This window comes from Oncorhynchus masou, chromosome 31 (genome assembly GCF_036934945.1).
Source record: "Oncorhynchus masou masou isolate Uvic2021 chromosome 31, UVic_Omas_1.1, whole genome shotgun sequence".
NCBI lineage: Eukaryota > Metazoa > Chordata > Actinopteri > Salmoniformes > Salmonidae > Oncorhynchus > Oncorhynchus masou.
Genome location: NC_088242.1, coordinates 32,886,071 through 32,901,483, shown reverse-complemented (window position 1 = coordinate 32,901,483; position 15,413 = coordinate 32,886,071). Strand labels below are relative to the sequence as shown.

At 41.6% G+C, this 15,413-nt stretch overlaps 1 protein-coding gene across 1 annotated transcript in view; it reads right to left on the bottom strand.

Annotated features, from left to right (window-relative positions):
* Window positions 1-15,413, bottom strand: part of LOC135523828 (protocadherin-15-like) — a 201,934-nt gene that overhangs the window by 176,674 nt on the left and 9,847 nt on the right. Inside the window, exon 2 of the mRNA XM_064950765.1 lies at window positions 2,759-2,876. Within this exon, the coding sequence (XP_064806837.1) occupies window positions 2,759-2,849 (91 nt within the window). The 5' untranslated portion in view covers window positions 2,850-2,876. The remainder of the gene's footprint in view (window positions 1-2,758; window positions 2,877-15,413) is intronic.

Genomic DNA, 15,413 nt, shown 5'->3' with positions numbered 1-15,413 from the left:
GAGATTGGACCGACACCATCCAGAGTAATTGCCACAGAAATCAATAGCCAGCTATAAGGAAGCTACCTGCACAAACTCCAGGTCAGCGAGGTTCGATTTACTCCCAGAACGAGAGGCCATTCTAACCACGTTATTTCTCCTCAGCCCATTCAAGAGAAATACAATGTAAAGGGGAGTGGGTTGGTAATGAGTTGTTTTTTTTTGTATGTGAGGTGAATTGGAAACAAACAGAGTATATGTGAAATTGATAAATAATGATAAAACACAGAATGTGATGTCCATATATATATATATATATATATATATATATATATATATATATATATATATATATATATATATATATATATTTTATATATATATATATATATATATATATATTTTTTTTTTTTAAACACGCGTAATAGAATCAGTAACAAAAACAATTGCGGAGAGAACTTCACTAAACAGTGCTTTTACCATAGCATATGATTTTCTAATCAAAAACATAATGCAAAATATTAATGGATACAAAGAAATATTCAATATTCATTCCAGAATCCACTTACAGTCCAGCGTTCCTGTACCATGAATAATTTCATACTTCACTAATGTTTCAGTTTGACTTTGAATTAAAACTCTCAATGGGGATAAACACATTAGGATATGATATTCAGAGTTTGTCAAACCACCTTTTGAAGTCAAAGCGTCATGAGCACAACAGGTGGCAGTGCCTGACTTATTTTGGGAATTCATTTAGCCCGTGCACACCCACCACCACCCATCCCATTATCCATTATCTCTAATGAAGAAGATAAAAAAAACATGCAAATCCATTGATGAAAACATCAGGAGTCTCTCTCTCTCTCTCTCTCTAATAAAGGAAACACACTGGGGGGGGGGTTACAGTCAGTGTGGTGTCTGGATAAGAAAGAGAAACATACAGGCTGGTGCCCCAGTCTGAGCCAAACGGAGGCTGGCAATGCACGGTCCCCTGATAAAATGAGTTCTGGAAGTTCTGTCAATAATCTGATCTCCACCATCAAATAGTGTGCTACTGTGCTTGGCCTGAATAGTAAACTGGTGGGAACTCTGACAAACAAACCAAAACACAGGAATTGAAATAGATTTTGTTTTAACTCATGAACCTCAAAAAGAACTGAGGGGAGACACAACTAAAATATTGATGAGAGTAGTGCTAATAAAACAAGTGAATTTCCTTGATAGTTTGCTGTGAAGTTAGTTTGTTTTTGTCATGCGATTTTAAATATGTAACTAGCTAAAGTAGGTCTATAGAACGATATATTATTCCTATGCACAGATTAGCTATACACTTATATTGATATGTACAGTATAGCCCAGAGGGGCGTGTGGCACATAACAGAGAGATAACTATCTGGATAAGTGTGTAGGTGTGAGTGGGACACTTTGCATGCCTGGGCACCTGAGTGGTGCTGCTTAGTGCTCAAGGGGAACCAACCTCCAGTCCCATTAATACACACACTGGATCCACGGGATGAGCCCCATACTGAGACACATCCATACATAATGCAATGGAGAAGAATCCCACTCTGTCACCTAAGAGGGGAAATTCAACTTTCTAACAGGAGAAATAGAAGAAGAGAGAGAGAGACAGAGAAGTAGGTAGAGAAAGAGAGAAAGAGGTAGGTAGAGAGAGAGAGGTAGATAGAGGAAGAGAGAGCGAAAGAGAGAGAGAGAGCAAAGAAGAGAGTACGGGCCAAAATTAAGACTGTCTTGTAGGTGACACTGATCACTGGCTTAAAGATGGTATCTATTTCTCCATGGCAACCACAGGATGAGGATGCGCTCATTTGTTTCTGCATTAGATTTGCTTTGCCAGAACACACGTGTCACTATTTTCTTGCATCCATCTCCTACAGTGACAAAGTGATATTTTGAAATTGGAATAGGAAGTACTTGACCATGAGTAGCAATGTTGTGTCACAATCTAGGCGTTCTGTTTGTCCCCTACATGATTAGACAGACTAGAAACTATTTTTCCAGCACTGATATGCAGCTTGATGATCATTCTCGTTAGAACAATACTAACTACAGCCTCAAAACCGTATGCCCTAATTAAGTCGAAATTGCACTGTACATCAGAAAGTGTCTGATTTCTGAAGGAGGGGTGAAATTCACATTGGGCCAAGGTGAGAACAATTCATTAAAGTGTCAGTCATTCAATTGATCCATTTGATTGATTAAAAGTGTCCAACATTAGTGGCCCGACACGATAAATCAGTTTGAAATAGACATTTCCCTTTTTTCTTTTTTAAAAGGTCTCATTTTGAGCGGATTCAGACAGACGGATGAAGGAGTGTCAATAAATCAAGAGTACATTTCTGAATATTCAACTCCATTCAGGCACTGGTCAACTGTGGAGGCTGTAGCATCCGTGACTTCACTGACATCAATGTAAAATATGCTTCCATGAATCAAGTATCGCCATGTAAATCCAGAGGAATCTGTCAGGTTGAAAGTGAATCAACGAGCAAACGGCTGCAACTGAGCAGGAGTATAGAATCAGAGCTTATCACTGGGTGGAGGCAGTTTGAACATATCAGTTACGTTGAATCTGAGACCACTAATCAAATACAGTGGTGCAAATGGTATAGAAATACAAAATGTTCATCAAGATAAACCCATTCAGTGTATTTTAGCAGCTGGGTATTCTGAAACAAAAACAAAACAGGCATATGTGGTTGTATATTCGCCTTGTTTGCATAGAATATAGGTACTTGAGGTGTGGAGGACTTACCATCTGTGTCTTGTGACAGGCAACACGTGGCTAACAGCAGAAGTCCTATCCATATTCCTAACCATTTGAAGTGCCATGACCTCATTTGCATTTTCGTCAAGCGTTACTGCGTGCCCACCTGGAGGGAGGGAGAGAAAAGAGAGGGATGAGAATGACCTTTTCTGTCGTGTTTATCATAAGGGCCAGGGGTTGAGTTCAACAGCAAAAAAACAACCCTTGGCCCTATTCACTAGATCTAAATTTAATTTTTTAAATTTTACTTAACCAGGCAAGTCAGTTAAGAACAAATTCTTATTTTCAATGACGGCCTGGGAACAGTGGGTTAACTGCCTGTTCAAGGGCAGAACGACAGATCTGTACCTTGTCAGCTCAGGGGCTTGACCTCACAACCTTCCGGTTACTAGTCCAACGCTCTAACCACTAGGCTACCCTGCCGCTACATAGCCAGGTGATAATTAATAGGTGAACTCTTGTAGATCCAAACCTTGACATGAACATCCACAACACAAAGCAAACAGAAATTGTCATGGTATCTTTGTCATGGTATATAAAAAGTATTTTTAAAAAGTCACTTTTTCATCATTTTATCTCCTTACAACTCTCTACAACATTTGCCACAGTCTCTCAAGAATTCGGAAAAACCGAACCCGAACAGGTGAATTACAGGTATTCTGAAAGGAATCCGACACCGGAGCCTTATGAATCGGTCCATTTCAAAGGAAATTTCCCATCCAATTTTACCTTTGGGAAATAGTCTTTTATCGAAGGGCTATGGGTGTCTTCTGTCAAATTCAGGTTCTCTCGTGTAATACCACCGGGGAGGAACTACATTTAACCTTGCCCTTTGAAGTAGACAGTGAAGTTGATAGGTGTTTTCCACCTGAGAGACACAGTCCACAATACAGTGTAGCTTTGATGTTTCCTCCATCATGGATGCTCCGTGTCTTCAGTGGTAAACTTATTTTACTTTATGAAAACCAGGCTTTGCCAGTTATCCCTGCGCTACTGATAATATACCACACACACACAAAAAAAAAACGTTTTTGGGAAATATATTGAGAGGATAGTGAGAGGATAATCTTGTGGTCGAAAATACATGAAATTGCTAAGATGCAGGAACTGTGAACTTATGACCTTGTGGATCTCACAGACGGTGCAGAATGCAATGTTTTTCATTATACTTCACGGAAAAGAATTTCACTGAAATGAAAAGACACAAAGCAATGAACAACGGAGAAACGCACTGGATTGAAACACTGTTTCAACGGGAGAGCCTTTGGCAGAAAGTTTGAGCCCTGAGCTAAGGAAGAGATACCAGACAGACAGACGACAGATCGTGACGGAGGCTTTCAAGCCAACCGATTCCTTTAACGTCAAGGCCCTCCTCTTTATGAACTGATCGCTCCACAGTCATGCAGGCTCACTGATCATTATGCACAGTCTTTGTTCCTCTCAACAAAGAACTTCTTTGGGAGAGACAAATACAAATGTAATCCACACTATTGTCAGAGTGGATGCATCTCTTTCCCCGCTGTAGTTCTTTCCTCAGATTAAAAAAGAGAAAAGACCACTGACAACCAAGACTCAAAAGCAAAATGAACACTAGTGTTTCAAAGCCTTAACGCCAAAATGTGCCTGGTTTTGTCACGTTTTCAGAGCTTTTAATCTACAAAAGGTAAGACCATAGAGACAACGTTTTGAAAAACATACAGTACCAGTCAAACGTTTGGACACACCTTTGAATGAGTAGGTGGGTCCTAACTTTTGACTGGTGCTGTACATCCACACACACACATACACTGAACAAGCGCACACATGCACACACGTACGCCCACACACACACACAAGCATGCACATACGCTGACACACAAACGGCAAACATCTTTCCCAGTATTGATAGGTCTCAATAAACTAATGGCCCAAAACAGTACCTTTCACTTCAGCATTAATCCCGGAGAGTAACCATGTGATTGGCTCAACCTTCCAGCAGCACAATCTCACAAAAAGGCTCAACATCTACTCTAACAACAACGACCTTTTTCTTAATATTCTTTGAGAGGGAAAGCTAATATATTTTTGTAGATTAAAATCATTTCCCAATATTTTATAAAATGTGGAAAAAGTTGGCATCGGAAAAGAAAAAACACTTATTATTTGCTCCCTGCTGGGTTCTCTCTTGAATAGGCTGTTGGTTTGTCCTGTAATATAAATGTCTATAAATTGGAGGAGGCCGGAAAGTAACCTGGTACTAAAGTGTTCAACGTGTATTGCCTCTCTAACAACAGTACTCAGAGGAGGAAGCTGAGAAAGCAGACAATGATCAGCTAGGTAATGGACCACGTTGAACTTGTTAACACTGTTAATCCATTTCTGTCACCGGCGTTTCACTAACTACGTGAGGAGACACGCCATTAGCCTGGCGCGCTACCTAACGGGAAACTACTCATTGGGAATAATGAAGCGGATAGGTTATGTGATGTGGCGGAACTGGAAATAACACTGAAGGATTACTCTTACCGGTAATTACTTGATCAGTAAAAATCGGCCATCTTTACCTTACTTAACATGTCAGTAAAAACTCGATAAACCTTTAAACATATTAGTCTGTCCAATAGCGCTCTGCTGTCTTGGAAAAGAAAATATGAAATATTTTGTCAACAAAAAGTTACATCTCATTACTGTATTGGACACGGTATAATGGTCTTGTAATGGTCTTGCCCAGGGAACTGATATCTATTAGGATGGTGACAGTTTCCCTCCATTATCCACAGTGAGAGGTGATCAGGCAGGCCTGGGTTGTAGTGGAGCTGCAGCCAGAGGAGATTGGCTGCAGGCTGCAGTCCTCAGTTGGCACTAATGCCCGTCACTAACACTAACACCGGAGCACCTTGATTTACTTCTGCTCATTACTCATGCAAGAGGGCATCTCTGAATCATCCACACCCCTCTGTTTGTCCTCCAATAAAGATCTCCAAGCTCGGCTAAAGCTACTGAAGCCTAAGTGATAAGACAAAGAATGCAAAATGAAGGCAAGTAAAAATATGAATAATTGATTAGATTCGGTATATTATTTGTTAAATTCTTTGAGTGTTTTTCCCTTATCAAAAAAGCTGTGAATGACTCATGTAGTTGTTCAGGGATGAATAGTAAGGGAAACAAATTAATATAATTAAGTGCATTATAATCCAGATTGCCACAAATGAATGCTCTGACTGGAGTGCTTTGTGCTAATCATAATGAAAAAAAATGTATGATGCAAATTAAAGTGGGCCTGCGTGCCCTGTGCATCCCCAAAAATCCATACAGTACCTCTCTAGGCTTATTCTCATACTTGCAAGTGTTGTTGAGCATAATGTCCTCGACACTGTGTTTGTGCTATTTGTTCTACACCACATGTAAGTAAACTAAGGTATGCCAATGTATATCATTAGACTACCCTTTTTGGGTAGGGGGCAGTATTTTCACGTCCGGATGAAAAGCGCGCCCACAGTAAACTGCCTGTTACTCAGGCCCAGAAGCTAAGCTATGCATATAATTGGTAGATTTGGATAGAAAACACTCTAAAATGATGTCTGTGAGTATAACAGAACTGATGGCAGGCGAAACCCCGAGGACAAAACATCCAGGGAAAACAAATATTCAGCCTACCACTGTTTTCAATGGCATTCACTTTTATTATAAGGCAAAATCCTCCCAGATTGCAGTTCCTAGGCCTTGCACTAGATGTCAACAGTCTTTAGAAAGAGTTTCATGCTGGTTTTTGGAAAAATGAGCCAGAAATTGTAGTTTTTCTAGGTGGCTCCAATTTTGGCTGTAGTGTTTCCAAGCGCATGGAAGAGAGCGCGTTCTTTGGTATTTTTCTCCGGTAAAGACAATAACGATTCTCCGTCTTAAATTGTATCGTTTATTTACATATAAGGATACCTAAGGTTAGATTGTAAACATTGTTTGACTTGCTTGGAAAATTTTATTAGTAATGTTTGGGATTCATTTTGTATGCATTTTTATGGAGGGAAACTGGGTGGATTATTGACTGAAGCATGCCAGCTAAATTGAGTTTTTATGGACATAAAGGACATTATCGAACAAAAGGACCATTTGTGATGGATCTGGGAGATTTTGGAGTGCCAACAGAAGAAGATCAAAAGGTAAGGCATTTTTTATAATCACTATTTCTGACTTCCGTGGTGCACCTGCCTGGTTGAAATGTGTTTTTCATGCGTTTGTATGCGGGGCGCTGTCCTCAGATAACCGCATGGTGTGCTTTCGCCGTAAAGCCTTTTTGAAATCTGACACAGCGGCTGGATTAACAAGAAGTTAAGCTTTATTTTGATGTGTTACACTTGGGATTTAATGAAAGTTAAATATTTATAATTCTAAAGTTTGAATTTCGCACTCTGCAATTTCACCGGATGTTGGTCAGGTGGGACACTACTGTCCATAAGACGTTTTAATGTAGCCCTGCAGAGGGCTGCAGAACAATAAATGGCAGCCCTGAAGGTATCCCAGTACTATTCAGCACCATGGACCGCAATCCTAATAGCACCAGTACTATTCAGCACCATGGACCGCAATCCTAATAGCACCAGTACTATTCAGCACCAAGGACCGCAGTCCCAATATTACCAGTAATGTTCAGAGCCATGGACAGCAGCCCCAAAAGCACCAGTACTATTCAGCACCATGGACAGCAGCCACACTAGCACCAGTGCAATTCAGCTACATGGACAGGAGTCCCAAAATAACTAGTAATATTCAGTGCCATGGACAGCAGCCCCAATAGCACCAGTAACTATTCAGCACCATGGACAGCAGCCACAATATCACCAATATAATTTATAGAGATCTCGTTTTTGTATCTGTGCCATTATAGCTCTATTTGTCACATGCTTCGTAAACATCAGGTGTGGACTAAAAGTGAAATGTTTACTTGTGGGTCCTTTTCCAACAATGCAGAGTTAAAGATAAGCATATTTTGTTGACTTGCAGCCAGTCAAGATGCTCTCAATGGTGCTGCTGTAAAACTTTTTGAGAATCCGAGGGACCATGCCAAATCTTTTCAGCCTCCTGAAGGAGAAGAGGTGCTGTCGTGCCCTCTTAAAAACTGTGTGGGTGTGTGTGGACCATGTTAATTTCTAAGTGAGAAATTTGAAGCTCTCAACCCGCTCCACTAAAGCCCCATTGATCTGGATGGGGGCATGCTCGCCCCTCCGTTTCTTGTAATCCACGACCAGCTCCTTTGTCTTGCTGATGTTGAGGGAGAGGTTGTTGTCCTCTGACCTCCTCCCTATAGGCATCCTCATTGTCGTTGGTAATCAGTCCTACCGGTCGTGTCGTCAAACTTGCAAAAGTTGATGATTGTGAGTCGTGGGTGAAGAAGGAGTACAAGAGGGGACTAAGCACACACCCTTGAGGGGCCCCGTGTTGATGGTCAGTGTGGTGGATGTGTTGTTGCCTACCCTCAAAAGTCAGTGAAGACACTTGCCAGCTGGTCAGCACATGCTCCGAGGACGTGCCCTGGTATTCCATCTTGCCCCACGGCCTTGCGAATGTTAACTTCTTTAACCTTTTCACACGTAGCAACAAATGGATGTGATCATTCTGTAGTGGTCCCTGTTGCGTATGATCAAACCAGTGTGATGTGGACGCTTGAGTAGAATGCTTATTTAGAAAGTACATTTTCGATTGACCCAACAGTCAGCATTTGAGCTAGCCACACTGTTTTTTATTCACAGAAACACTGCGGTGCAGTGCCTTAGAACGCTGCACCACTCGGGGGTCACCACAAATTGATTTTAACAAACAATTGGTCCCCCCAAAAATGCGTCCCTCTGCTGAATTTCAAAATCCCGATGTGGCCCTTGAGCCAAAAAGTTTGCCCACCCCTGATCTATATGATAGCACCATTACTAGTCAACACCATGTACCATAATAGCAGCCTCAGTAGCACCAGTATATCTCCAGTACTATTCAGCACCATGGAAGGCAGCACTAATTGCACCAGTGCTATTCAGCACCATGGACGGCAGCCCTAATTGCACCAGTGCTATTCAGCACAATGGACGGCAGCCCCATTAGCACCAGTCTATTCAGCACCTTGGACAGCTGTCCCATTACCGCCATTCCTTTAGGCACCATTGACAGTACCCTCCACTATGTTTTCAGCATCACGTGCAGAGTAGGCTGGTCAGACAAAGTTTGGCAGCTTGAGCACTTAAAAAATATAGATTGGTGTCCTCCTAACAGACTTTTTCTAAGCAGAGGAAGAAAAATCTGTGAGCCCGCCATCGTATAAAACAACTTTCAAAGCTGACTGCTTCCAGAGGAACATTTGGTTATTTTGGTGTGTTTTAAGAAAAGGGGCTCTCAATAATAAAGTCAAAGAAAAACTCATAAAGTGAGGAGGAGACAAAGACAAAAGCCTCGACTGAGTTTAGGAGCACTTTAAAACAGAAACAGACTCTCATTCACATGCTCTGTTTGAAGGTCTAGCGTTCAACCTCCATGATAGAGGTCAAACCTCTCCGTCAAGTGTTCTGTTCTTCCCTTCCGTCCTCTGGATGGAAGTGAACTGACTCCATGCAGGTTTGGGGAGAATGGAGAAAGACCGAGACAGCAAAGACTATTTGTTTTAAATGACAAGCTTATTCAATGAATACCCGCTTTCATTTTTTTCTCCCTGTTCTGTTCACTGCTACTGGCTACAGATTGGTCTAGGTGGCAATGATGGATGGATGCGACAAACATCCCTGGACAGCTAATTAAAGAAACCTCATTTGATAAGGGGGCTCCAGACTTAAAGAGCATTAAATGCAGGGCTTGAAAGCAGGCTGAATCCAATTACCCATTGTCCTTAATGGCAGAGAGAGAAAGCTTATAACAAGCCATTGGCAACCAGTCTGACTGTGTATGATCCAAAAATGAATTTTAAGGCTTTTAAAAATGTATAGTAATTTCATCTAAAATTAAAAATGGATACAGTCAAGTGCTGAACTGCTCTACAATTCACTCTTTCTCTATAGTACTGGATACAAACATACAACTGAATGAGAGACAGAAATGAAATTCAATGTGTAGCAGGAAACAGTTAAATGCTAAGAGCGGTTTGTTGACCCTGACCAGGAAGTGTCCTGACTTTTTGACTCACTGAGATCAGTGATGAGCCCATGGCAATGTGTACACATCTGAAATGGTAAACACGATGATGTGGCTAAACATCAGAAGTGAATTTGATGTTACCATTTTTATCTTACACTTGGAGAAGGTTATCATCACTAACAGCCCAGAGGTTAGGCTTAAGAAACTGGATAACTCTTGTAGTTCAGCATGTGGGCCATTGATAACAGAAGTTTGAACCCAATTGTTTTTGTACCTCAATGGATGAGGTCTACTACTGGGTTGTGTGTGCAGGCTGACACTTGATGAGCTAATATGACACTGATATATCCATAATATACAGTTAGGTACTCAACTTATGTAGGCGAATCATGAGTTCACTCATATTAACACTGACATTATGCATACAGTAGCTAGAGGGTGTTATGGATTGGAAAATGAGGCTAGTCTAAAACAAAAATGCACATAAGCTCATAAGTGTTCATGTAAATCCAGGTACTGTGAGCCTAAAGAGAAAGTCTTCCTTGTCCACAGGGCTTGGCTTAACCGGATGTGGTAGATATTGCAGATGGTACGGCGGGAAGGGTCACTGCACCCATTCCGTTTGAACTGCTTTTGACGAAAGTCTGACATAATGCTACATAATAAGGCATCGGCGCCGAATATTTGATTCTTTCTATGAACACTGGGAAAATGCTGCAGGGAGCATATTCATATTCCTCATAAGACATCAAAATGTGAGTGTCTTTATTATTTTGCTCCTGCTAAAAACAGACACCGAATTCGGGAAGCATTGGCAATTAAACGTTGCCTTTTTTATTGTTTTTAACGCTGTAGGCTACCCCTATTTTTCAAATATCAGTTTGAGACACTTTCGTTTGCAGTTAGGCTACTTTTATCTTACATCTACAAAGACAAGGCAACAGATTGTTAAGAATGTTCACAGTAATTGGATGACCCGTTGCATAATCCTGCGTGCTCGATGTACGACGGGATAGTGTAAATGTAAGCTTGATATAGAGAACTACAGTATTGTAAAGCTTTCATTCACGGCAGTGGTGTTGAAAAAAATGTCAGATTAAACGAATTCCATATAGTTCTGCAGGTATGGGATAACTACATTCACGTAGCATAAGTGGTGTCGTGTCGAGGATAACCGGCTACACGTTTGTATGTGTTCTATAACGCGCTAACAGTATCCCCAGCAAGTAATAACTAGGTCATATCGCAAAGAATCGTTCACCCAGGATGACCAATCTATGAATTTGACAAATAGTGACAACCAGTCTGTGATAAAATACACTGACTTCAGTAGGACGGTGCAATAGACGACTGGCACATCATTCCGTAAGACCCTAAGAACGCATGTTTTTCAAAACATGTTTTTCTTCTCAAACAGTAATTGGCAGAAAAGGTCTTACCATATTAGCTCTAAAGCCATGTACATCCCGTTCAGATAGTGCTTCTTAGGGCAAAGCGCATCCCTGAACATCATCAGGAATTCTGCCACCCTCTGTCTTCTTTGCTTTCCCGTTCCCCGTTCTAGAGTGACTTTCAGAACCAGAAATCACACACGCCTCCTATGAGAAATTGCAAAGTAGCCAGTGTGGAATTTGCTCGTATGAATTGATGACTTCGACTATTTGAGCGCCTAAACAGTATTCCCCTTACGGTGCTCTATGTATTAATCTGAGCGTCGCTGCTAAAAGAGCAAATGTCCCTTGGGGCCATGCATTCACACCAGCACTAGAACGCCGTAATCTAATTAGCACACAAAAGGCACACTTAGATTATATGCGCAGAATACGGTACATGCGCCCCGCTGCGGACAGCGCACTATGGGCAGACCAGACAGAGAATTCCACACAGGCCACAACCAAGCATGGGCTGTGTTGTAAACCCAATTAAATGAACTAATGACTCCTCAACGTGTTTCATGTTTTTGTAATGCCAAGAGACGGTTGACTATTGTGTGGGTGCAATACTGTAGCCTACACCTATGGGCTACGCTTGCCAAATTGCGTGGAGGGGGGGGGGGGGGGGGTGCAGTGCAATTATAGCTCAGTGGCTTTACCTATCTGTCCATCTGTTCAGAGAGTAGGATTACTTCAAATTCTGTTGCGCCAGGGTATTCAGAAATGCATGGACCAGTAGTAGTAGTAAGCGGCCCTCAAATCGACTGTGATAAAGTCGAGCAATCACACAAAGGTGATGTATTTCCTTTGTGTGAATGATGTAGAAACTGATGGACAGGATTATGGGGGGGGGGGGGGGCATGGTTGGTATTCATTTCAAATGACACTTAAAATGTAGGATGTCTCAGTCACAAGGCAATAAAGAAAGAAGATAATGCAGTCTGTGGTGCAATAGTAGTCCCAATGATTAGGAGGGAACTGACATCATAGATATTACAGATTGAATGATAAGCATTTTACAATTTGGTAAGCTCCACACTTTGCTGATTCCATTTGGAAAGCAGATGTTTGTTTCCTACAGTGTCAGATTGTTATTTAATTAATCCTGATATAGGATTTATTGTACACACCTGGGAAGATCAATTCAACCATTTATTTTAAAAACTCTCGGACTTGAAAATTACCCTCTGGAGCATGACAACATGAATTTACAACTTCAGATGTTTACTGTAGTATTAACAAAACGAAAGGAGTTTTGTGAGGGTAATTCCAATCTAAGATGCAGGTGCCTCTATTACCTTAGCAAATCAGCAGACCGAAACCATATAACATACACATCCACATCAATAAAAGGTAAAGCAAAAAATAAACAACCTTCCAGTCTTATTTATGGGAACTTGACACATTACAATTCTATCCCGATGGCAATGTGCCAACAATAAGAGAGCCTTCAAAACACAGACAGAGAGAGAGACAGAGAGAGAGAGAGAGAGAGACAGAGAGACAGAGTGAACAAGAGAGAGAGAGAGAGTGAGCAAGAGAGAGAGAAAAGAGAGAGCAAGAGAGAAAAGAGAGCAAGAGAGCGAGAGAGAGCGAGAGAGAGCGAGAGAGAGAAAGTGAGAGAGAGCGAGAGAGATAGCGAGAGAGAGAGATAGCGAGAGACATAGAAAGCAAGAGAGCGAGAGAGAGAGAGAGCAAGTGAGAGCAAGCGAGAGAGCACGCAAGAGAGCAAAAGCGAGCGAGAGAAAGCAAGAGAGAGAAAGCGAGAAAGAGAGAGAGAGAGAGAGCAAAAGCAAGAGAGCGATAGAAAGCAAGAGAGCGAGAGAGAGATAGCGAGAGAGAGAGAGATAGTGAGAGCGAGAGAGCAAGAAAGCAAGAGAGAGAGTAAGCGAGAGAGCGAGCGAGAGAGCGAGCGAGAGAGCAAGCGAGTGAGTGAGAGTGCGCATGCGAGAGAGAGAGAGCACAAGAGAGAGAGAGGGAGAGAGAGAAAGAGAGCAAGAGAGAGACTATAGGAGCCAATCTACAGACATGCAATAAAGATTTGACAGACTCTGCCCAACGCAGAGACTAAATGTACTCTTCTCATGGTTACTGAAATTATACAGGCCTCAATGACGTCTTCAATTGGACTGCCTGGTTTTGTTGTGCCAGCAATAATGAATGTGTTATTTGGAAAGCAAGAATGGCAATAATGGTACACTACTAGGTGATTTGTACCAGTGGCTTTCACCCTTGCAGATGAACACAGGGTTTTGGATGCACTGTTGCCTCACATTATAATAAGGCAATGTGTGGACCTAATATGCAAATATCCCTGTAAGTAATGGATATGTGTACACATTTCTAATGTATGATGTTGTTACTGACTGAAATTAAAATGTCACATTTTCAATTAACACAGAAACCAATCCACCCTCATATAAGCTAGTGGATTCATGCTTGAAAGGTGTAAAACCCTGATATGAATATATTCTATATGATCACACAGGCCCTGTATCACAGCCTGAAGCTAATGAAATACATATGTTCAGGCCTTTTGCGCTATATGTTTAGCCCTCAACTCTCCATTTCAAAGACCCACAGCAAAAAAAAATGGCAGCTGTTCAACAATATGTCATTTTGCTTCACAAAGGATTTACTCCATCTCAAGTTCAATGGACACAGAATACAATTCAATGTGCATAGCTACTGTACAGAACCACCAGCATGTAACCGCTGCCATTTCTTTTGACCTATGTTGTTAGCTGAGACTTTCCATCGGGCGGGAGCAAAGAGTGTGTGTTGGAGCTCTCCATGGTGCTGACAATGCTTTGGCTCAAAGACAGACCTCAAGGAAAACCACTCAGTATGTTAAGTGGTGACAAATATGCTACTACTGTGTCATTGGATAATAACACATCCCAATAAAAGGATATTTAGCCCAATGACAGTATGTAGACGCAATGCTGTGTTCAAAGCTATTATGCTGTTGGAGGGACAATAGTGATTGAACACTGTGTCTATACGTGAAGTTGACACCCATATACGGTAGAGTATTTAAGACTGCAAATCTCCACAGGGGTCCGAAGACATCAAGGTCTTGAAATCCTATCACGGTATCAGGGTCTAGTCAGGGCTTAGGGTCCCTCATCGATATCAGGGTCCCTCATCGCCGGCCACCTGTATCGCTCTCGCTCTCGCTCTCGCGCTCGCTATCTCTGAGCTACTCAACAACTCTTGTAGTTCAAATTTCACCCACTGCCATTCCCGTGCATGTGGTTTGGTTGTTGGCTACATTTCTTTCTTTACATCCTGGAGCTTCAACCTGTGACTTAGTTAGTGTAGGTCTGCTGGAGACACATGACGCATGTGGAGGATTGCGAGGCGGGTTCTGGCTCTGTGGTCCATTATAACAGTGCTAATTGCTCCTTTTTCAGTGGCAGTTAGGTGCCCTTGGGGCAGGAGCTGGCTACAGCAGGCGCACACGCACACACACACACACACACACACACACACACACACACACACACACACACACACACAGCTTCCAAATGTCACTACAAAGTTACTGTGGAGTTGTGTGTAAGTTGTGACTTAGTTTTGCCTTGGTCTCCACTGACATTGTGTGGGGAGTTCACATGTACCGTATGTGTCACGCCCTGACCTTAGAGAGACTTTTTATTTCTCTATTTGGTTAGGTCAGGGTGTGATTTGGGTGGGCATTCTATGTTTTCTATTTCTTTGTTTTTTCAGAGTGTGGTTCCCAATCAGAGGCAGCTGTCTATCATATCATAACAGTATGTTATGAAATTTGTGTACATTCGGTGACAGCCTACAGTAAATCTATACTTAGAGCATGATTCGTGGCTGCCTATCAAGCATAATAAAAGGGAAGAAGGAAATTTCACAATGGATATGAAGATGAGGGTAGGTGTGAGTACAGATGTAGAATCTTCATTTGATCACTCTTTTGTTGCTGAGAATTTTCCTGCACAGCAGGAAATGTAAACTTCTGGTGTATTCGAGTTTTAAAAAGGCTTCTGAAGTTTGTAATTTCCACTTTAAAATGTTAGACTTGATTTGCCCTAACAAAACATTTATCAAGCCCTACATTACCACTAATTATAATCCACATAACCATTTCC